At 37.2% G+C, this 24,660-nt stretch overlaps 1 protein-coding gene across 9 annotated transcripts in view; it reads left to right on the plus strand.

Annotated features, from left to right (window-relative positions):
• The window catches only part of pleca (plectin a), a 115,494-nt gene that overhangs the window by 13,202 nt on the left and 77,632 nt on the right, over positions 1–24,660 (plus strand). For 5 of the 9 annotated variants that reach the window (XM_047150656.2, XM_047150658.2, XM_047150657.2 and 2 more), the window contains one exon: positions 1,068–1,263. In XM_047150656.2, the coding sequence (XP_047006612.2) occupies positions 1,068–1,263 (196 nt within the window). Of the gene's footprint in view, positions 1–1,067; positions 1,264–9,317; positions 9,581–22,721; positions 22,967–24,660 lie in introns of those variants that run through there. The other 4 variants (XM_017454211.3, XM_017454212.3, XM_017454216.3 and 1 more) reach the window with 2 other exon arrangements.

Raw genomic sequence — 24,660 nt, forward strand, 5'->3', positions numbered from 1 at the left:
TGTTTTTGAGAGAAAATACTATTGAGAACCACTAAAGGTGAGTGGTTCTCTGATTATTCGAGTGGGAAATTTCTGTCATCATTTTTGCTCATTATGAAAGATGAAAATAATTTTGGAGGTGTGTCTACACAGTTGTGCTCAAACATTTGCATACCCCTTTGTAGAATCTGCAAAATCTTAATACTTTTAACAAAATAAGAGGGATCATAAAAATCCAGTGTTGTTTTTTATTTAGTACTGTCCTGAATAAGCAATTTCACATAACAGATGTTTACATATAGTCCACAAGACAAGATAATAGCTGAATTTATAAAAAATTACCCCATTCAAAAGTTTACACACCCTTGATTCTTAATACGGTCTGTCGTTACCTTGTCTTGTGGACTATATGTAAACATCTGCTATGTGAAATAGCTTATCCAGGACAGTACTAAATAAAAAAAAACAACACTGGATTTTTATGATCCCTCTTATTTAAAGTATTAAGATTTTGCAGATTCTACAAAAAGGGTATGTAAACTTTTTGGCACAATTGTATAACAACTTAAATGTATTATTTAATGACACAATAATATTTGTTCTTATAAAAATAGGACCATTCTGTTGTGCGTTTTGTAAGAGTAAGTATTGCAGTAATAAGTGCAAAAGCAATAGTTTGCATTGCATTATCACAAATGAGTCAAATGAGACTTGATGGAAAAAAACAGTATTTAGTTGCACACAGTGATGAAGTATAATGCTCTGTAAATGAGCCTCTTATTTGGCTGTAGATTTTTAAACATTTATAACTGCTTTATAAGTGTTTCCTGAGTTTTTCAGCTTGGTTTTGCTGAGTCAGCTCACAGTAGCCCACAGAGAGCTGGCAGAACAGCTTGAGTGTGCCTTGGCATCGACTCTACTGTACAAGTCTCTGGAAAAGTACTGGAGTGATGAACATCATTCTTCCAATACATATTCCCCCTGATGTTTTGATGGTGATGGTGGAGAGTGCTGTCTAAACCTTTTCAGCAAACATATAAAAAAACATGAATACCGAAGAGTCTTAATCTGTTGTAACCTTGTTGCAGGCAATGTCTGTGACTCCTCGTCCACGTCTCCGGGAGAGGTCTGCATCAGAGGAGAGTAGAAGCGAGCTGTGCTCCTCAACCTTCCCTGGAGACACCCTGCCCTGGAATCTGGCCAAGCACCAGCGTGTCAAACGTTCCAAATCTGCATCCGGAGATGTTCTGGACCCTGCTGAGAGAGCGGTCATCCGCATCGCAGGTAAGAGGAGGTCTGAGTCAGGGTCATTTTGTGCACAGGGACATTCTCATGCTGGAACAGGTTTGTGCTCTTTAGTTCCAGTACAAGCAAATCTTAATATACAAGCATTCATATGTAAAATGTAAATATTTTATATTTTATAACTGATGAAAAGAGCTGACCACAAATTCATCATTTCCAACCCTGCATGACTAGCTAATTTGCTAAGCAATCAGTCATAAGCAAAACATTCTGCTAACTCAGACAAACCTAGAATTTGGTTTGCTGGTTCTCTAATCCTAATATCTAATTGGCACATTACCAACAGAAGCTAATTTTAAAAACCCTAGCTAGCTAGCTAGCTAATTAACCAGTTAATTTACAAAACCTAACTAGCTAAATTACAGACCCAACTAGCTAATGTGTAATAAGTACTTTTATGGTCAAATTTAAAAATTAAGGAGTAAAATAATGTGTTTTCTCTCTTGTAAATTTATTTAAGTAATAGTACGAGTATTCAATTTTAAAAATACTTGAATAAAGTAAAAATAATTCAAAATAATTCTTGGGTACAGTAACAAATTACAGTTACTCCAGTATTTTCCACCTCTGGATGCAGCTGTAGTGAAACTAACTGACAACAGAACTAACAACAACATGAAAGATTACAAATTTGTTACTGTAACGTTGCATAACACACTGCTTGTGGTGGTGGTAAAACACAACACTATTTCTATGAAATTCTGAAATTTCACAGTTCGCAAGGATTTTATCATAAACATCAATTTATACACCTGCTCTAATCGCTATGGGCCTGTATGTAATGATAAATGTTTTATAGTAAAGCTATTGACTGGAACAGTATTAAAACAGTGTAATTAAATTATTATATTAATTGACCACATGTCCAGTTTTTATGTACTGATGCTAGACATTTCAAAATGGCCTTCATAACAGCTAGCATGAATGAGTCCTAAGGTTGCATGGCTGTGGGGTGACATTGTGTACCTAAAGCACACAATACTTGCATGATTCAGTATATAACATGTCCTATGTCAACATATTCAGTATTTTGTATGCACAGTGCACGCCATGGTGTAAAACCAAGTAGGCACTAGGTGTGTGTGCATGTGTTTACTGAGAATGTTTTCTTTGGTGTTGTACCTAGCCTCTTGTTTGCCTAGAGGTGCTGTTCCCTGAGAGCTACTGACTGCTGTCTTTGTTTTTACATTTTCTTGAGGAGAGATTCGAAAGTCTTATGTATATGTATATGTAGCATTTACTTCCAAGAGAGTATGAAATCCCCAAGGTGCCACTGAAGAATCAGGATCATAATCAAAAGTACAATGTGTCTTTCATTAATAAATAAAAAAATGTCATACCTGGAAAATTTCTGTGGTATAAGAGGAACAAAACACTGGTCAAAACAGCTCATCATACCATCCCAGTATTGATAAATTTTCCTATACCAGTATGCTGCTTTGTGTTTTATTCCTTATTTAGAGTTCATGGTTTCTCCCACATAGGCTTTACTCTTTATTTACTGACACAACAGATCATGCCTGAACATAAGACACCAATTGTCCTAGAGCCTACCAACATCACTCATGTGTCATTTCACATAACTTGGCAACAGAAGCTCAATGAGATGTCTTGCTGAGTCTTACTAGGAGAACATCAATTTTAGATCAGATGCCAAAAATGTAATTGATATTATCCTTGCTTATATCATCATAGTTTATATGAGCAATACCTGAGGGCAGCTGGGGAAAAAAAAGAAAGGTGAAGCGGGAATACACCCTGGATGGGACGTCAGTCCATCACAGAGCACCATTCACACACCCGCATCCCGTATTTGATATATTTTTATTTTATTTGAAATTTTTATTCCAGCATAATCCCCTAAAGTGCAAGCTATGAACATTTATCTCAAAAATACCTTAAAATACATTTATATTTATAGCCATTCACAATCTTTTTGTCATTTAATTGGATGTAATCAAAATACGATATCTTAAATACATTGATTAAATGCCTAAAGTAGACCTTGGCAATATATCAGAATTACGACATGCCAGTGAACCTAATTTTTATTTTTTCTATACTGCCATAAATTAATTTTTCCCCCCACATACCTATGACTCCGATATCAATATCTTCATGCATTTTGGCACAGACAGGTTCCACTCTGTGCCATCCCTCCCAAGCACAGTGGGTGGATTTCTTATCAACTGAAGCTGTCAGTGAAATTTTGAATGGTATGCTTTTCCTCACCTCTTTCTGGTGCTGTTACAGACAGACACTTAGTGGTTTCTCCAACTCCTCCTTTTAACAGGCCGTCCTGTGGGAGATCTTGTACAAGCTGAATCTAGCAGTGAACCATTTCCTGCTGTTTTGGCGTGTTTGGTCTATAGTATGTATTTATGTAATATCAATACTTGCTTACATATGAAAAATGTTGATTATTATTCTTGAAAAGGGAAGGTGCAATATAATTTTCAAATGAATATTAAACAATGTAGAGTTCAGATTTATGATATTTAGGGCCATGTAAGTGCATAAATGTAACATTTATTATTGACTGATAGCAAGACAGATCTATATGAATGCAAACAGCAGTCATTATTTCTCCTTACAAAAAACTGCATGACTAAACATGCATAGACCTATAAATAACTGATTAGTTGTAATGACTTTTTGTATGTTTTTAAGTATTTTAATACATATGAAATTATAGAACAAGTAGAACCATGCCATTAATGACCTGTATGTAGAGTGTCGGTATAACAATCAAACTCCACAGGTTTCCTTAGTTGCCATAGTGGCCTCTTTAAAGCAGCTGATTTGATCAGTAATATTAATGCAGGGAAAATACAAACGTGTGAAAAAATGGGGAACTCCTGGACTATATTTGGAATAAAATTGTTTAGACTAATTATTCTCAATAACTTCATGATTCATACTGTCATGCGGAAATTACTTTATTGTCCATAGCCCTGATCCATGCTTGATAAGCAATGAAAATTCAGATGTCTGATCAATTATTTATTCATTATTTACTCTCTGCCTGTTCTATAACTTTCTATATCTTAGGTCTTTTGTGAGTCTGTGATGGTGGTCTTAATAATGATGGAAATCATTTCAAATGTAGTCACAAAACACAGCACTGTTTTGTTCCCCTTCCTCAGTAGCTAAGGCCTTTTCATGTCGCTTGTAAAATCTGTTACTTGCTGTCACCACATGGGGTCAGTAGCTTAAGCAACTGTGTCAATGGGCAGAAATGTGGTTTAGATTTAAACATTTAAAGTTTCCTGGCTTGTGCAGTAGCTGCTTTCCAGAGCTGCTCACACCGGGGCTTTAAAATCATCATACCCTTTAAAGTCCAAGAGCACGTTTAGGGTTATTTTGAACTAGAGTAACTAATGAAGCATTTTAATTTAGATTTATTGCTGAAATTTGACTGCTGCTTGTGAAGAAAACCTTTTGCTTTTGAAGATTTTGAAGGCATTTGAATGAGACCATCTAAATGACCTGTTAATCCACTAGACCTTGAAAGGTGTGTGAATGTTTCACTGTTCAACCTTTTTGTGCACTTTCTTTTATTGCAGTGGCTTTCGGTTGAGTTTATAGCTTAAGCTATAACGCATCTATATATACCCTCTCAACTGCATTACAGTAGTTGTACCATGGTAGAGATTAGCATCTCAGTGTTGAACACACTGAAGTACTTACATAGAACTCCACCCCTTAGGTAAATATTTATTCCTTGTCCTTTAAAAAAAACTCGTCTTTAATTAAAAAAAAAAAAAAAAGCATCAATACATCCAAATACCAACAACTTTTACAAATTTTTGTCATTTTACAATTTAGCTTACAAAACCAGTTATTATGTTTAACTTGGCATGCCATGTCAGTTTTCCAAAGTCAAGTTTTCCAAAGCTACTAGAACAACATTTCTCATCACTCTGCATTAAGGGAAAGCAACACTGCTGCCTAATAGCTGAAATGCTGAGCAGATTTGGCTCTTGGTGGTTCCCATGAGACTCTATAGGCCCTGAGTGGCTGAACACTGGCGTGTAGAATTGAATCCATTTTTGGATTCAGCCAAAAGCAGTTTGAACTGAATCCCTGAGTGATTAATAGCTCACATGGCTGTTTTTACTATGTACTTGGCGAGAATTCTGCGAAATGCTGAAACAAACAGATATATGAGGCATAATTAAGCTGTTTGGGAATGTTTAAATTATATCACATAAAGCTGCCAGATGGACAGGCTGGATTCCACTAAATAAAATAATAAAATCCACTGCAAGATACATTTGCTAAGTCAACAGTATATGTCCCCTGGAACAGAAACTATTGGATTGGGTGACTATAACATTGATAGAGAATATCATGGTCATATAAATGTGAGTGTAATGTGCATTGTTGTTAAATTGTACTTTTTTCTGACCTCGTTCACATAGAATGACTTATTTATTTAAAGGTTTTAAAGGTGATGAGTCTTACAAGATTGGGGTTAATAGTGAATAGAGCATTGTTAAGTAGCGTTGTGCACAGGACTGTGTTTTCCCCAGTCCTGCCTGCTCCCAAAGGAATTACCCTGCAGAAAATTTGACCAATCCTTCCCCCTCCAACAAAAAGTTTGTCCAATCTTGCACATTCCCATAGAATGTTTGACCAGTCCCTCCCACTCCAGCAGGAAGTTTGACCAAACAACCCTGATCTCACAAAGTTTGACCAATCCCATCCACTCCAGCAGGAAGTTTGACCAATCCATCCTCCTTCCACAGACAATTTCATCAATTCCACCCACTCCCGCAGGAAATGTAACCAATCTTCCAGATCCTGCTGAAAGTTTGAACAATCCTGGCCATTTTGATTTGTGGTTATTATTATGGTATGAACCTGCTTGTGGTATGTTATAAATAACTTAGTTGGTTTTCACTCATTCAATTTCAGTAATTGCCTTATTCCTGGCTAGGCTTTCTGTGGATTCAGAGCCTATCCTGGGAACGCTGGGCGTGAGGCAGAAATACACCCTGAATGGGATGCCAGTGTATTGCAGGACACCATGCACACACACAATCACACCCTCATTCATACCTAGGGGCAATTTCTTAGCCAGTCCACCTACTGGCATGCTTTTGGGATGTGGGAGGAAACTGAAGAACCCGGAGGAGACGCTTGTGGACAGGGGGAGAACATGCACAGAAACTCCACACAGATAGAAACCTGAGCTCAAGATAGAACATGGGAGCCTGGAGCTGTGAAGTGGTAATGCTACCTGCTGCACCACGTTTCTACCCAACATAGTTGGTTCTGTGTTCCAAAGTCTAAACAAATTAAACATGTAAACCTCAGTGACTATAAATAGGATAAAGCAGTTACGAAGGATGTGTGAATAAATGCGGGAAATGCCCGAGACAGCATTTTGTCTCATGAGCATATCTGATTGTTTAAGAGTTCTGTGAGATCCCAGTCCAAAGGTACACCTCTAACGTTTAGTGACAAGAGCTTCCTTTCAGGAAATCTCAGTTCATGTGATTGATTTTTATAAGATGTTGATGTCCACATGGACATTCTCACTGTGGTTGCTGGGACTACGGTTGCTACTATGGCCCTGGGACTGCAATTACCACATGCAGTTTTGCACTCGGGTCTCCTTTGAACAGTGGACTAGTTCAACACACAGACTTCATATAAAAACCATAATGAACTTTCCTTTGCTTTCACACTATCCGTTGTTATCCTCAGATGAGGATGGGTTCCCTTCTGAGTCCATTTCCTCTCAAGGTTTCTTCATCTTAACATCTTAGAGAGTTTTTCCTTGCCACAGTTGCCACCAGATTGCTCAACTGGCATAAATTCACACACTTAAAATCTGTATCCCGTGTTTATATATTTCTGTAAAGCTGCTTTGAGACCATGACTGTTGTAAAAAGCGCTATACAAATAAAATTGAATTGAAAGTTGATTGTCAGTTTTAATAGCAAAAAGAAAGATCAGATTTATAAAATTGAACCTCATTTTGGTGGCACAATGTATTGTTAATTCAGATTCACTGCATCAAATTGAGATTCACCATGGTGAGACAGATCAAGATTCAAGACTCAAAGGTTTATTTGTCACCTGCGCATTTGTAGGAGGTGCATTCCTTGAATGCTGATTCACTGAAATGGAAAAAATTTAAATGATTCTTGTTGTTTTCCTGAAGTGCTCAGATGTTAATTTGAATCTGAATTTAGCCAACGAAATTGGCAGTGTTTGGAATGGATTTTTTTTTTTAAATAGCTTTTTATTTTACAATTGAATTTCAAGTGAACGTCAATTTTTAAACAAACAAATAATTTTTTGTTAATAATTTTTTTTTTTTTTTTAACAAAAAAATTGCATGCATTTCTACATGAAGAATAATTTTGGAAAGAAGAATAATTTTGTTTGGAAATTTATCTGTAATATAAATATCTGTAAGATTATAGATATATAATCTGTAAGATTTTATTTGAAATTAATCTTGCCTTTCTAGCAGAGTCTACTTAGTTTTGGGCTAAATATCCTGCGACTTAGCAGAATTTATGCTGCCTATAGGATCTTTTCAAGATCCCCTAGACCACTACCAGCAAAACAGCCCCAAATGGTCAGAAAACCACCCCCAAATATTTTTCAATGGGTTTGGGGGCTTTTCTTTGCATACAAAATGTGTGATTCTGATCACATATGACCACAACACACTATTATTGTAGTTCCCTTGGCATGTGGTGATATTTAGTTATTATATTTTTTGAGATGGTATCAGGAAGAGCTTCTTTCCTGCAACTCTGTCGGACATTGTGTTGTTATGGAGGTGGCATCTTGACAACCATAAGGACTAAAATGTTCAGTTGTAAAACTGTGATTTTTGGGCTCCTCTTTCCCACTCTCACCATCTTTCTTACCACTGGTCAATGTGTCTTTTTTCTGGCAAATTTCCAACTGTTCATTATGGCCCTGATTGTGCTTTAGACTGCTCATGTATTTTTATATCCATTACCTGATTTGCACCTTTGAACAACCATGTGTTCCTTTTGTGTTGAAAGCTCCTTATGTTTAATTTTGGTAATGGATGATGACGGTAATTTACATGTGTGCAACCTCATGTTTATACCCCATTTTGTCCGAATGACAGCAACTGATAGTATAGTGTGACACGCTTAATTCAAGTCATCAGCTAATCACCAACACTATCATGGAAAATTTCTGTTAAATCGTAGTCTTCCATGATCTATAGATTAGTTGAGAATTATGTGTGTGTGTGTATATATATATATATATATATATATATATATATATATATATATATATATATATATATATATATATATATATATATATATATATATATATATTATATTATATTATATTATATTATATAATATATATATATATATATATATATATATATATATATATATATATATATTTCAAAATTGTATATTTTGTATATTTTAATAATACCTAAGGGGTGCCAATAATTTTTTATGTGAGAAAATCCATGAAAAAAGAGAATTTTTGTTATGAGAATATGTTTAGAGAAAAGCAAGTATTTATAATATATGTTAATCATTGTGTGCATTTAAAAAAAAAATTATTATTATTTTTTAAATTTTATATAATATTTTTTGCCTATATTAATGGAGGGTGCCAGTACTTCTTTGATAGACTGTGTACCATCTGGCAACACTCTCTAGCTTGTCTTTATTTGTAAAGATTAATCTGTTGTGATCAGGTTAGTCATGTACTGAGTTTTTTGTGTTCTTGGGGTTAACATGGATTGAGGTTAGTATGTCTGCTTTCATACTGGCCTTGATAGAGCTGTTCTTAGAAATCAGCTTTTCACTCTCATCTAGTGTGTGGGCCTTTAAAAGGAGGGTCTGTGTGTGTGTGTGTGTGTGTGTGTGTGTGTGTGTGTGTGTGTGTGTGTGTGTGTGTGGGTTGGTATTTCTCAAGCTTAGAAGGGGAGTGGTACTGGTGGTCTGGACTGGAAGCCAATGCTGTGAACAGCAACACACACATACACTCAGTGTTGAGTGAGTGCAGGGGGACATCGTACACACACACACACACACACACACACACACACACACACACACACACACACACACTCCTCTGTATACAGCCCAGCTGACAGGGAGGGACGTCTGACTGAGGAAGGACACAGAGAACAAGAGAAAAGTAAAAGGAAGAAATTTGTGCTGACCTGACCTTAAGGCCATGTATAATCCAGCCAGCCTGTCTGGACATGTGGAGGAGCTGTGCTTTGTGCAAGCTTATGAGAACGTCAGAGAGAAATACAAAGGTACTAGAGCCTCTAACTTCTGTTATGGACTCCATGTGAGAGTACTCTGTTTGTGTGTGTGTGTGTGTGTGTGTGTGTGTGTGTGTGTGTGTGTGTGTGTGTGTGCGTGCATACCTGTGGAAATGATATGACCCATAGCAGTCTGGTGATAAGTCGTTCCATATTGAATTGCACAGATGTGTAGGATAGCAAAGCTGCATGAAACACGTAAGCAATACTTTGCACCAAGTCACATGGTGTAATGAGTTGGATGTGCTTTTTTGAATACATTTTGGCAAACCTTCTGGTAGCCTTATGTTTTCTATTCTGGATGGCCACCATAATTGGCTAGGAGGTGTGATTACAAACAGTTTTCTTGGCTTAGTGCGTTATTGCTTTATTTTAATGTGTGTAATGTGCACATGACTTATTTTTTGTGCATGTGATTGGCTATATACATGATAAGCCTTAATAGTCTTGGGAAAGAAGTATTTATAAACATCTCTATGACATCATTACTGAGTGTAAACAGTTTCTAAACTGTTTATGCGATCCTCACATTAGATCGTATTTTGAGCATCCATTCAAAACCTGTTTCCAGCATCAGAAAACAATAATTTAACAAAATGTGATAATATAGTGAGGTAATCAAATGGCAGCAATAAATGCACTGATTGAGTGTGTAAAAGAACTCAATTCATGCTAATCTCACTAATCTGATCATCTATAATGACATCATTACCCTTAAACTATCCATATAGTCAGTGTTGAGCCACCCTGTCCCATAATCCTGTTCCTGTCTGGAGCTTGGGGGCTAAGGAGGGATGACTATAAATACTGGCCCAATTTTTGATCACAGACAGGAACTCTACTCACCCAACCACTGTAATCTTATACACTGGAGCATTTTTAGCCATTACATTTAGCATAAGCTTTTAGTTATAACTAAATAATTGTACTAGTCAGTGTAGTTCTGATGTACAAGTTTTACATAGCTGAACAAGAACTGCTGTTCTAGGATCAAATCATAAGTGTAGTTACCTCAAAATCCAATTTCTGCTTCCAAAAGAATGGCTGATAAATACCCCAATGTGGTTTGCCTAGCATTGCCAACTTAGTGTCTTTGTCACTGGATTTGGTGATTTTTATTTAATACAGCAAAAAGCATAGCAAATATATATTATATTATAAAAGGACCACCATCTCTGATTCACCATTGTTCCCAATGATCAACCATTGAACATTACTGTTCCCAACGACCAATCACTGATCACCTTTGTTCCCAAAGATCAATCAGTGATCACCTTTGTTCCCAAAGATCAATCAATGTTAACCACTCTACCCAAAGACCAATCACTGATCACCAATGTTGGTCCCACACATGGACTATTTCATTTTAAACGTTCTTCTTGGCTGTGTTCACAAGTAATAAAAGATGGTTATTCCATCCAAAGTCATTTTCCTTTATGTCTATTTACCAACTTCTCTCTACCACTGCATCATTTGGTCAGAGGTCTGGATAGAAATGATAGTATTTTGTAAAAATGTAGAAAAAAAAAGATGGTTTGGTGCTAATATCCAAATATGTAAATAGTTAGTTTGTGGTATCATGACCAAAAACTTTATCCTTCTTTAAGAAATAAGGTATAATCTATTATTATTCCATGAAATGGTTCAAATAATATACCAGATAGTCTATCACATCATCTTTTTGACATTTTCAACATTCATTAGCTAATATCTGCTGAATAGAGTTGGCAATACAGTGTATTCCTAGCCCACTTTTAAAACCAAAGCTATGTCCTTGGATTAGCCGAGTGGAGACTGGTGGGAGAACTTGCACAAGTTGTACGTTGCACAAGTTGACTCCAGATTCATACTTTCACTGCGTATACACATGTCTTCCTATTGAATGTTTAGACACAAAACAGTAATAAGATTGCATGATCTTATGTGAATGTGTGTACATATGATGCCCTGTGATGGACTGCCATTCCATCGAGGGTGTATTCCCACCAAGCATCCAGTGTTCCTAGGATAGGCTCCAGATCCACTGTGTAAAGTGGTTACTGAAGATAAATGAATAAAAGCATTGAAAAGCTCTCCCTTACCAACTCCACCCCATCTGATGAAACTGCATGTGCCTTGTGCTTTTCAAGAAAATGAATCAGAGCTGAGTAGCTCTGTTCTAGCTGGTAGCTGGGAGCGGAGCTAATTTCTGGGCCAGAAAATGTAAATAGAAACCTGACACTAGAAACTAGGCAGATGCAGTGCAAAATTGTCAATCACAGTTTTTCTGGAATTGAAATTGAATTGATGATTGTAAATGATACATTTAAATAACACAAATTATGTACATTTGCTGCTGATTAATGTAATTGTTATATGTTTCAGTCTAAATAAGACCATCAAGCCTTAAGAGAGTCACATGGTCACTACATGAAACTGTCTTGCAAGCACTTTAAAGTGTCTGTCCTGAATCAACCTACCCCATATGTTCCTCATTAAGAGAGAAGTGGGCATAAAAGAAAACAACCAAAAATTTACAGTTGTAACAGTGGATCAGCTCACAGATGCCTGAAGTATTTAATACATAGAATTTATTTATTCACAAAGACTTGTATAGTGCTCCACATAATCTAAACCTAATTATTAACAGATTTTTTAAAAAATGTGGTTTTAATTAACAAAGAAAAATACACAGTTGTTAATTTGGTGAATCTTTCTCTAAGGAGAAAATACTTTTGTTTAACATTTTTGTGTAAGTTTTCCACCACAGTTAAGTATTCAGTACACAGGAGTTTGTGGCTTTCTGGTATTTTGGTACCATCACAAGCTGCATTTTTTTGTCTTATTAACTTCATGAAAGAGAAGAGGAATGCTGGTGAAGGAATGACTGTTTATAGCTGCTGTAACGTAAGTGATAACGAACAGGAACTAACTTGTTTTGCAGAACTTCCACAACATAAGATGTAACTATAAATTGATAAGAAGTATGACATGCCTTTCTGTAATAAATTTTTAAATAAATAAATAAATCTTTGCAAATTTTTTGCTGTTGTATAAGAGGAGTAAATGGGGAGGCGCTATTATTGGAAAATAATCAACAGTAACTCGTGTCTTCTCAGGCCATATCATTTTTTATAATAGCATGCCCTATAGTGTTTTTTTCTTTACTTATCACTGTGATGTTTATTGACTCTAACAAATACTATAGTTTGATCTATACATCTATTACACTTAAGTGGATTTAACTGAAGCAATCTGCTGCTTCTATCCAACTAGTTTAAAAGTTTTGCACATCATCCTCTCAAATCACTAACTTTTATTACATAAACTGTTCGTACATCTAATCTGCATAGACATTTTCTACTGAGGACTCCCCATGCTCTCCAGATGGGCAGTGTCAGTTTTCATGAGCTCCATTTGAAGATGCATGACCCCCCACTCGCAATGCCTCTCAGTCCCGCCACATCTGCTGTACTGAAAACAGGAGATGACCTCTGACCTCAACTTGCTCTGACCTGCCTATCTGTAGAATTGGAGGCATGGTATGCTCTCACAGAAATCTTATGTTCACTTACTAGTGTGAAATTGTTCAAATCAGTCAAATAGATGAGGTCATATCCAGTGTTATAACACTGCAGACTAAATAAGAGGGCATGTTACATCAGTTTGTGTTTTTGCAGTCATGCTTACAGCCTTGTTAGCTTTGGCAGACAGATGGCCTTTAAGCACTTGATTGATCTTTTGTTTAGAGTTTTAAATACTTAAATGCTCTGTCTCTTACTCACACACACTTAATGCTTAATACTATACTCTAAGAAACCATCAGTTCCAGATTGCCATGCCACACTTTCATAACTTTAATATTTCAAAATTCATACACAAGGACATGGAGTACTGTTTTTTTTTTTTATTTATTCAAATTAGATTCCATGAATTTCTCCATATTTTATGATGGCTAACCAAGACAAGGCTTTAATATAATAAAGCCTTAAATAATAATATATATAAAATATATGGCTGTTGCTACAGGTCAGAAACATGAATATTGACAAGTCCAACTTCAACCAGCATGTGTAGATCAGATACAAATGGTCAAATTGTTTGTGGTGTTCCTGTGACGCAGTTAAAATAAAATATTTAAATGTAATTTTTCCAATGTAATTTTTACTTTTGGGGATAAACAGACTGTTAAATGCTAGAACTTTACTTGTGGTTGAGATGCATGCAAAAGAGAAACATATTTCAGAAAGCCTGATGTTTTTGGAACTATTTATAGTTGAAAATGTCAAATGTAAAGGGTTTTCCCTGGCCACCATACATGTTATCATTGGTTTATAGTCAATCCAAGCATAAAATGTTGCGATGTCTTGCACAATCTTTTAGGACCAATGTTAAACAGTTCTTCTGTTTAAGAAAGCCATCCAATACTGAGTTGAGTCAGATTAAGTCTCAGTCTGCTGTCAGGCTTAAGAACCCTTATACAAGGTAAAGACATAGGCCTATGTGCAGTAACGTTCACTAGCTAAGACTATAATAATACCCTGAAGCATTAGGGGTTGACCAGTATTATGCCACATATCTCCTCATCTTTACTACCAAATGTAAAGAAATGACATTTTTTGAAATTGTTTATACTTAAATGAATAAACTGTTAAACTCCATCATTTTATATCATTTTATGTCATGATTTCAATAGGGTGAGCTCCAGGGACTTAACTGCATCAAACATACAGTTATATACTAATTTTATTAAACTTATTAAGGATTTGCTACATATAAAACATGTCACACAAGGTTATCAGCCCAGTGAACATCAGGATCTCTAGCAGGGTTTCTGAGGAATGTGGAATAATTGTGTAAGAACATGATGGTAAAAAAAAAGGTTAGCATAATAAATCAGGTTCCCTCAATAAGCCCTCACTGGCTCGAGCTCGAGAGCAGTCCACTCCCTTCGTCCAGTGTGCCAGTGGAATTTGTTTCCTGAAATACTACCTCACATTTTAAGAACATCTTTGCGTTCCAGTTCATCCCAAAGGTATCCAGATGGCCACTCATCTTCTTCCACTCCAACCTTGGCAAACCATGTCTTCATGGAGCTTGCTTTGTGCACAGTGGCATTGTCATGCTGGAACATGGGCTTCTAATTCCAGTGAAGGGAAATTTTAATGCTACAGCATACAAAGACATCCAGTAGAATTGTGTGCTTTTAAATCTGTAGAAAGAAACATATATGGATGTGATGGTCAAGTGTCCAAAGTCACAGGAAAATGTTTTAAAATTGTCAATAGTCTACTTGAACTAACAGTGGATGCACGGTATTGGGATGAGTTGAAATGACAATGAAGTCACCAGTCTCACACTGGAGGATGTAGCATAATTAAAGACAACATCCTAGTCATATAAAATCAGATTAGCTTCAGACAACTTTTCCTGGAAAATGCTAATTATACTAAAAAATCTGTTCCTCTTCTTCTTCTTCTTCTTCTTCTTCTTCTTCTTCTTCTTATGTTGTAGTGTTGGCCTTTTCTGAGGGGTTGGACATTGCTGCACCATTAAACACTACATGAGTTTTGCCATGATCAGGACTTGTTTTTCTGACCTGCAGGAATTAATACAACTAAAATGATTTGGTGTATAAATCATTAATAGAATTACCAATTAACATTGGACATTTTAAGTGATATAATGTCTTTAATTCAGATTGGGATGGAAAAGTGGGATTACTATATTACAAGGGAGATCATTCTATCTTTCCCTTTCTTTCTCTTTTCACATATAAAATTTCACATATACAAGATTCACTTTTTTTTTTTATTCTGTCGCAGTTTCAGAATAGTTTATCATCCTTTCATTTAAAGCATTAAAATGTTTATGGATTTCCATTCATTCTCATATCGGACCATTGGAAGGACTGAAAATAAGTGTGACATGTGATATCCACCTTTTGACTGTTTTGAGGTGGAAAGGATATTTATTTATTTTTTCCTCTTTTTTCATTAGCCATGCAGTGAGACAGACCTGATTTCTCATATCGCTTGTCTGGCACTGTGGTGTTGCCAGGTTTACAATGCATTCAGACATTTGTGATTGCTGTCACTGTGACACCACACATAGCTGTAACCCTTCATCTCTTTGACCATGATGTGGAACAATAATCCGAGTTCCTCATACAATGTACTTCATGACAAGAACACAGTCTCTAATAGCAGCTAAGTAAGTGGTAGGTCTGCACAAAAATAGAGCCTACGATCAGCTTACAGAAACAGCCTGATTACAGAATTACAGTTGTTTAAATTGCAATCACAGTTCGCTTATTGTGGGGGGAAAAAACAACTTTCAGATTAGATACAAGCGTAGTACAAAACCACAAACATTGTATCGCATAGCAGGATCTCACAGTACTGGATACGCTGCAGCTCAAACATGCAGATCTGCAATTTCTGACTCTAATATTGGCACGTAATGCCAGGCTGATGCCAGGAATCCTGTGTCAAGTTCATGCGTGTGTTATTTTCATCCTTACGGATGGCTTACGGATTTCACCTACAATCACAGACTGCAGACTTTGGGTTCTCACAAAGAGAAAATTGAATACAAATTTGATCCCACATGAGTAGTGTTGGTCCAGGACAAGTGCTGTGTGTGTATATTCGGATCAGCATGTATAAAACTTTAGTTATCTATTTACCTAGCACTGGCAGTGAATATTTGTAAACATTTTATGAATATTCAGCTCAGAAATCCAGTCAGGATAGTACAAGTTAGCTAGCAGGGTAATGCTAGAAAAAAGAAATAATTACAGAGATAAAGTAGCCTTCATTAATTTCTTTCAAGCAACCTTATCCACTAGACATCTAAACACAATACACCTCATTAGATCATATTCCAGTGATCATATGTCTTAAAATATTTTTTATTTCTTATAAAATGTCAATTTAAGTACATCTCTGGTAGTAGTGATTTAACATGGGCCTGGGTATCAGATTATCTGATGTTAGTGAGCTGTCTAGATTTAACAAAGATGATTAGTTTTCATAACCACTTCTGAATATCATATATGGATGTCAGAATGAAATCACTGCTATGACAGATTTTGGTCTTCAGCTAGCTAACATGAACCAAACTGATAGGAATTCTGAAGGGATTTTATCATATGTATGAGTTTTAATAATCTTCTTTGCTAACAGTAGAATGCTCGCTAACACCAGCTAATATGGCAGGAATTTTGAAAAGATATTTAGTCATGTTTATGAATATGAATACTCTTTGCTAATACCAGTTGTTTTAGTCCTATTCATAAATGTAAATATTCTTCACTGTTAGCATTAGACAGCTAGCTAGCATTAGCTAATCTCGCAAGATGTCTAAGACGATTTTTAAAAGTCATATTTAAGTTAAATAACAAAATCCTTTCATACTTAATGTCAGTTTGGCTCATGGCTTGGTTAGTTGGATCCCAAAATCTTAGATATTTCCTTCTTTCTACTACTTCTGACTTCCATTTATCGACTCAAAAGACACTCTCACATTCCCATATATGGTATAATTGACACACTCAAGCAAAGGAACTCATTTATCAAACATTTTTTCGCATTCTCATTCAAGAGGCAATTTAGAGCAATCAGTCCACCTAAACCTATCCTTAACCCTAAACATACATGTTGACATGTTTTTGAACAGTGGGAAGAAACCAGACAACCCTGAGGAAGACCAGGTGGATACAGGGAGAACACCATGTTGTCCCATGAACATGAAAAATAAACTTAATTGACCAATTTTAGTCAGTGACTTAGAATTCTTTTTAAACAGTACATCAAATGTTGTGAGTCAACACACTGGTTATCTGTCTGGCAGAAAGACTGAAAGTTTTGTCTTCAATACACCTGCCCTTGTTTCAGATCATTGTTATTCATAAGCCTTACCTCCCATGATAAAATACTGAGTGTGTCAGGAGGAGAAACTAGTTATTCTTTCTTTCTTGAAGCTTGAAACTATGTTTTTTCTTTTTTTCTTTTGTTGTTCATAAAAATAATATTTCTTAAGTATTCGGAGGCCTGTATTAAAAAAAATACCAGGTTACTAATGTGTGCCCCAAACATAAATTGTATTTTATTGTTTTCATATCTAGATAACTTTAAAGAGAAAGTTTTGGCAGTACAAAGTTGCATAGTGTTTCAGAAAACCTCCCGACACGTCTTCAAAGTATTCGTAAGGAGGATGTTCTCTAGACAAATGAAAAATAACTTTATTAATGGTGATTAAATTTTGAAAGAGGCCTAAAGCCGCAGAGCAGTGCTTCAAACAGCCTGTGTCTGACTGTTAATATTAATGAGTCTCTAATAATAAAAAAGATTTCCTACATAAAAGGTTTCTAAGCTAAAGAATAATGCACATGCTGACTAAAATCAGCACTTCAGTCAGATTGTTTGTCTTTCAGTTACAAGGGCAGCTGAAGAGGAAAAACACCAAGCAACTTTCATATGATATTTATTGATTATAACAAAAAGTAACATTGCTCAAATAATTAATGCTAGTTAAAAACCCTGATGGTATGCACAAACTAAAGCCATGAGTTAAAATTCACTAGATGATTTTTGAATAAATTATGCCACAAATTCTACTTTTAGTTTCATAAACTGAATGAGCTTTGTGTGATTTTATTTATGGAAAATGGCTTAGAATAAATGCCTGTTATTATGTATAAAATTTTAATTTTATTTAAATTTTTTTTTTATATTACAGGTAAGTAGTTATTAATTTCCAACAGGTACTTTCCACAGTCACACTTTTCCTGTGACTGAGTCCGAAATGGAGATCTACTGGCCATGAAGTGCAATATGTAGATTGTATAGCACCATTATGCCATTCCCCATGAAGCAAGCATATATAGTGAATAGGAAGCTATTTGAAATTTAGCCTAACTGGATATTGGAGGGCATGAAAATTACTCATTTGTGAAGATGACTAAATTTGGCATGGATTCTGAATTGCTTAAGAAGTATAAAACCAAGCTAAATATCAGTGATACAAAACATTACAGTGGAAAATAAATGGAAGTGAGTCTGAAACATTAAAGTTTATGATATTGCAACTTTGCGATTTTAATCTTCTGTGTAGTGTAGCACTACTGCTAATGTATAAAGTAGATGTATAAAGTATAACATTATAGGAAGTAATATTCCAATGCATTCACACATTTAATATATAACTAATTGAAAATCAAAGGGTTCTTTTTTTTTTTTTTTTTTTTTTTTTTTTTTTTTTAAATACAGGAATTTGACATCCTACTAGCCAGTATACACTGTTAATGTATGTGTATTCTACAGTATGTTGTTCTGTTCCTTAGCCCCTCAGTCAAGTTTTACCATGTGATTGTTGCTGTGACTGTTGCTATGTAAGAGATAGTGAGAGCACTTCCCTTTGGTTTTCATATCACTCTCTGATCCTGATATCTCTCTGGACAGTTGCATAGTATCTGTGAAATTAAACCAAGCCCTGTATTAGTCATAGCATACAGAAATAACTATCTGTGCTTCTACAAGTTTGGACTAATTTTAAGGCTCAATAAATTAGGATACTATTAATGTAGCACCAGGGTTAAATCTGTGTTTTGAAATCTGGCTGGATAAATATGTGTGTGTGTGTGTGTGTGTGTGTGTGTGTGTGTGTGTGTGTGTGTGTGTGTGTGTGTGTGTGTGTGTGTGTGTGTGTGTGTGTGTGTGTGTGTGTGTGTGTGTGTGTGTGTGTGTGTGTGTGTGTGTGTGTGTGTGTGTGTGTGTGTGTGTCTTCTGCATTTCTTTCTTATGAGTCCCTGCAGGAGGGTAGGTTTTCAGTACACTGCAGCCCCACCCATCTCCCTCTTAGGTCGTCCGCCCACTCAAGGTCTCAGACCCGAGGCCTCACCATTTTCCACACTGCAACAGCTGCCTGGAATCTGTCCCAATTCAATAGGAGAGCAGATTAAATTCTGCACTATTCACCAAGAATAGACTCTGATGCCTTGTATAACGATTATTTATAGCCTTCATAATTTGATTTGGGTAAATATCATGCCCTTCTCCCAATCATACTAGTTACATATCATAGAATACCTAATCTATAAATTCATTCTTTCAGTAACAGCTTAATTCTTGGCAGGGTCGTGGTAGAGCCTATTCCAGGAATACTGGCCACAAGGGAGGGATACACCCTGGATAGGATGCCCAGTACGTCCATCACAGAAATCTATAAATTGTGAGAGATTAGTCATTTTCTACTGTAGGAATCCTCTAGTTGGAGCAAACCATTTGGCATTTTTGTTGTTGACAAATCTAAAGATTACTTATGATCTGTTTTCAGAGGTGAAGTGGGTTCACGTTCCACAAAATACTTACTAAACATAGAGCAAATGAAGTTCAGCCTACTTGTAGTCACCTTTACATTCATCAATCCATAAAATCTGAAAACATCCATTAAAAAAAATTTTTTTATTAAAATTTATTTAACCCTCTCTTTCTTTGCAGCTACCTGATGCTAAAGTGAGAATTAGGATTAACCAATCAGGTTAACGCATTGTTCTCCCAATAAAAGTTAGTTTGTTTTGACATTTAGAAGCAAGCTTGCAGCACAGTGTTAATGAAAAAAGTGACTTTTTTACAAATTATATCTTTCTAAATCAGCAGTATGCTTTAGTAAGAATTGCAGTGGAGCAAAACGAATTGTGGTGGAAACTGGTCTATGAAGGCTTGTGTTCAATTGAGCATTCACCTACTATTTGTTATAAGTGTGTCATGTTTAGTGATGGATAACTTAGTTCACTGTGTACACTGTACTGTTATGGAACGTCCATTTTGGAACAGTTTAATCCATTTTTAACATAGGTCACAATGAGTAGGTTGTGATAAGAGTCTGGTGGTGAGCAAAAGACAGTCTTTATGATTGCAGCAGCAGTTCTTAGGTACACATCTACAGTATACAGTTAAGAGTATCCACTGAAGCAAGGGTGAGATTTCGGCATAAACTTGGGTTTTCTGGGCAGAACCTTGGGTTTTGGAGCCTGTACCAGGGAGCATCGGGCACAAGGCGGGGTACACCCTGGACAGGGTGCCAGTCCATCGCAGGGCACAATCACATACACACTCACACACCCATTCATACGCTACGGACACTTTGGACATGCCAACCAGCCTACCATGCATGTCTTTGGACTGGGGGAGGAAACCAGAGTACCCGGAGGAAACCCCCGCAGCACGAGGAGAACATGCAAACTTCGCACACACATGGCCCCGGCGGGACTCAAACCCCGGACCCCGGACCCTGTGAGGCGAACGTGCTAACCACTAAGACACTGTGCGCCCCCTGTGAAATATATAGATAACTATTTGGCATAAACTTCCTGATTCTTTAGCAATAGCAAGAAATCCCAAGTTAACCCAAGTTAACTGTAGAGTAAAACATTTGCCTCGCACCTCTGGGATTTTGAGTTCGATTCTAACCTCTGCCCCGCATACTTGGAGTTTGCATGTTCTCCCCGTGCTTTGGGGTTTCCTCCGGGTACTCCGGTTTCTTCCGCAGTCCAAAGACATGAGTTGTAGGCTGATTGGCATCTCTAAATTGTCTGTAGTGTGTGAATGGTTGTGTGTGTGCGTTTGTGTCCAGTGATGGGTTGGCACCCCGTCCAGGGTGTGCCCTGCCTTGTGCCCCAAGCCCCCTGGGATAGGATCCAGGCTCCCCGTGACCGTGTGTAGGATAAGCAGTATGGAAGATGGATGGATGGATGTATGGGTTCTTTTGGTACTTGTATCCTAGTTGTTGATTTATGGCCGTCTAACTATAAAAACAATGTTGGCTCCCAAATGTCCTTTGTCCTACAGTATGTTTCCTCTTAAGGTTTTGCGAGCGAGAGAAAGAAATCGATCTGCAGTAATATATCTAGCAGGTCTCTTTCTCTCTCGCTCTCTCTCTTGTTCTTGTTCTCTGCTGTATTCTACTTTTTAAATGCTGTGTCATCTCTCCTGCATGGGGAGTGCCTCTGTGTGATGGTCTTGAACGGAGAGGGCTGATGCAGCTCAGAACTGCAGGTATTTCTTCTGTAAAAATTGCTTTTGTGGTTTAGAAGTGTGGGATAATTGCTTTACCTGACCACTAAGTATATATGTAAAGATCGTTTTTAGTCTGGCATGCAGGCTTTCATTCATGACATGAAGACCATGTGTCCTTCTAAATGGGGACGCAGCCTATGTGTTTGAGACATGGTGTCAGTGTAATGTCAGGGTGATGTGGTGTGAATTGTGGTGTCAGCATTGACATCAAGAAAACGCACACACACACAACAAACATTCATCAGGAGACACGCATCACTGTTTTGAATTACTGCTTTGTGAAGGGAACTATTTTCAGGACAGCAGAGTGGTTCCTGATGTTTTCTCATTTCAGTACAAACATATTAGGGCTGGCTGGAATAAATGGGCTAGCAGGGCTAAACCCTACCCTAAAAAGCCCTACCCTAACAAATTTATTGGCATACACATCAACATATTTGCTGTTAAGATATCAAAAATATCTTAAGGTGGATTATTTTTCACTTGGGACTAAGAAAAACAGCACCACCAATGGTCATAAGTAAAAGTACACAGAATGGTATAAATTAGAGTCTGGGGCTGATTTCTTTCTAGCCCAGTCTTTTAATTCACACAGCCTACTGTCAAATGCCCCCTTTCTTAAGCCCGCTTCACTGACATAGTACTTTTTTTCACTTAACACTGTAGGGCTTTGCTAGTTTTTAGGATGAATTGCTTTAGAAATGTGCCACCTTTATACATGGAAAGGGTTTTTACGTACTAGCCTTTGGGCTGGAGCGCTGGACCAAAATAAACAGTGGTTAAATAAATTACAGAGAAAAGGAGAATACAGGGACACAGAGGGCAGTCTCTCTCGCTTTCTCTCTCTCTCTCTCTCTCTCTCTCTCTCTCTCTCTCTCTTTTTTTATAGTATCTGCAGCCACCTCTTGGTGCCAAGTGTCCCATTAATTAAACATGATAACTGTCCTGCATTCAGATTGGCTATAAATGTCTCAGAGGCTGGGGATAGGACGTTTGGTGGAAGGAAGAAAGCATGGGAGGAAGAGGAGGGTGAGAGGGAGGGGTGCACATTTTCCTCTCATACTTCCCTTGCAGGAATGACAGAGAGAGAGAGAGAGAGAGAGAGAGAATGACTGAAAAACAGAAGTCAGCAAGTACAGCTACTGACTGAGAGAGAGCAGAGCTTAGATCTACCAGTGTAGTGGAGACTGCAGGACTGACTCACTTTGCGCAGTGCACTTACACACACACACATACACGCATCCTTGAAGAAGCTGTGGGAACTGCGGGAGCATGGATACGTCCAGGTCGATCCAGCATGAGATCAGCTCTCTTAAAGGTACTGCCTGTATCTCTCTCGCTTGCACTCTCTCTGTCTTTCATCACACACACACACACATACACTAGCTTGAGGAGGAATGTGCTGTGCATTAAGTCATCGAACAGAATTCAGTGCAAACGTCAGCAGAGATTTAGATTTTATCTTCCCCCCCCCTCTCTGTTCAGTCTGTCATTTTGAAAGCTAATGCCGCCTTTGTCCGAGAGCATTCATGGATTAACTTGTGCGCTGTCTGGGCTACAGGGGGAGGGAAGCCGGTGTGTGTAGGCCATGCTGCTGCTGCTGAGGTCAGCGTCAGGCTCAAGTCTGCATTTCATATCACACTTAAAAATAAATAAATAAATAAATTCGTTCTTTGCAAGGATGTGGCATGCATGCGGCACACTCAGAGCTGCATCACCACAGCAACAGTGAGAGAAATCCCCACCTCACTTCCTCTTGCAGTGAAGTGTGGAGTGATGGATGTGGAAGATTCACAGAGAGTGGCTAAATGAAGTTGTCTTCCTCTATTTCAGGAGATGTCACTCCTTCCTCATCAAATATTAACCCACAGCAGCCGAGATGGGCGGGAGAAAGAGCATGCACGTGTATAGACATAGCTAATTATGTTTTCTCCATTTAGGGAAAAAAGGAAGTATAGGCTGATATACATTTTATGTGACCATAAGAAATCTCAAATCCAAAATGCACAAGCCAGTTCACAGACTGTTTACACTGAAGTTGCAACATGCTATAGGACATCAGGTCATTTTACCTCTATTTTGGGTTTATGAGACAAAATAATATGAAAGTCCCCAGGGCAGAACTAGAGGAGAATCAGGACAAACAAATATATGCACATTTTCCCATGATACATGATTAAAAAAAAAAAAAAATCATAAAAATCCATTCCCTGTCCATTAAAATTTCAATCAGCATGAATAGCATTCATAAACCACAATCCTATCACAAGACCATGATTAAGCAAAATCATTTTAAGGCTGTTCGAATTTAAAAACATTGCACTTTTTGGGACCTTTTCTGTTTGTTCCTGTTGGCGTCTCACTTTCTGCTTGGCTCCAGGCTTCACCTTGTGCGATTCATCAGTTGCACAGTAGGAGATCGATGTGTTATTCAAAAACCCTGGAGTGACTAATGGCTCTGTCGAATACAATGCATATTTGCTGAGTCATTTTATGAGAGGTATTTAAACCTCCACAACATCCCAGCTACTTCAGTCCTGCATTTTCAAATACTGCATAGCTGCATCTTTTCACAACACTTCGAAATACGTGTATAACGAATAACGATCAGTAGCAGTAAATGAGCTCTCAGAGTTCACTCCCTATTTGTCTTAGCGTCTCTTTCTACTCCCAAGGCATAAATAACTAATGATGGCACACACTGCTCCTTCTCAAACATGCTCCGAAAGTATTTCTGGTGAAGCTGAATATTTTTGCAAGGCACTCTGGTTAAATGCAATAAGGGTTGTTAAATCACTGTCTGAAGAGAAATGCGTCTGGCTGAGGATCTAAAAAAAAGAGAAAAGAAAACCCTTTGGCCTGAATGAGTATTTTCCAAAGTGTCAAGACAGACAAAGGCTTCACACCCTGCACTACAATTCCAGTGAACTTAGTTAAAATGCCTGGCAGGTTTCAGCCAGTTACCTAACTTCATTCACAGACATCACAGATTTTTATATATGTTTAATTTGT

The sequence above is a fragment of the Ictalurus punctatus genome, chromosome 24, assembly GCF_001660625.3.
Source record: "Ictalurus punctatus breed USDA103 chromosome 24, Coco_2.0, whole genome shotgun sequence".
NCBI classification, from domain to species: Eukaryota; Metazoa; Chordata; class Actinopteri; order Siluriformes; family Ictaluridae; genus Ictalurus; species Ictalurus punctatus.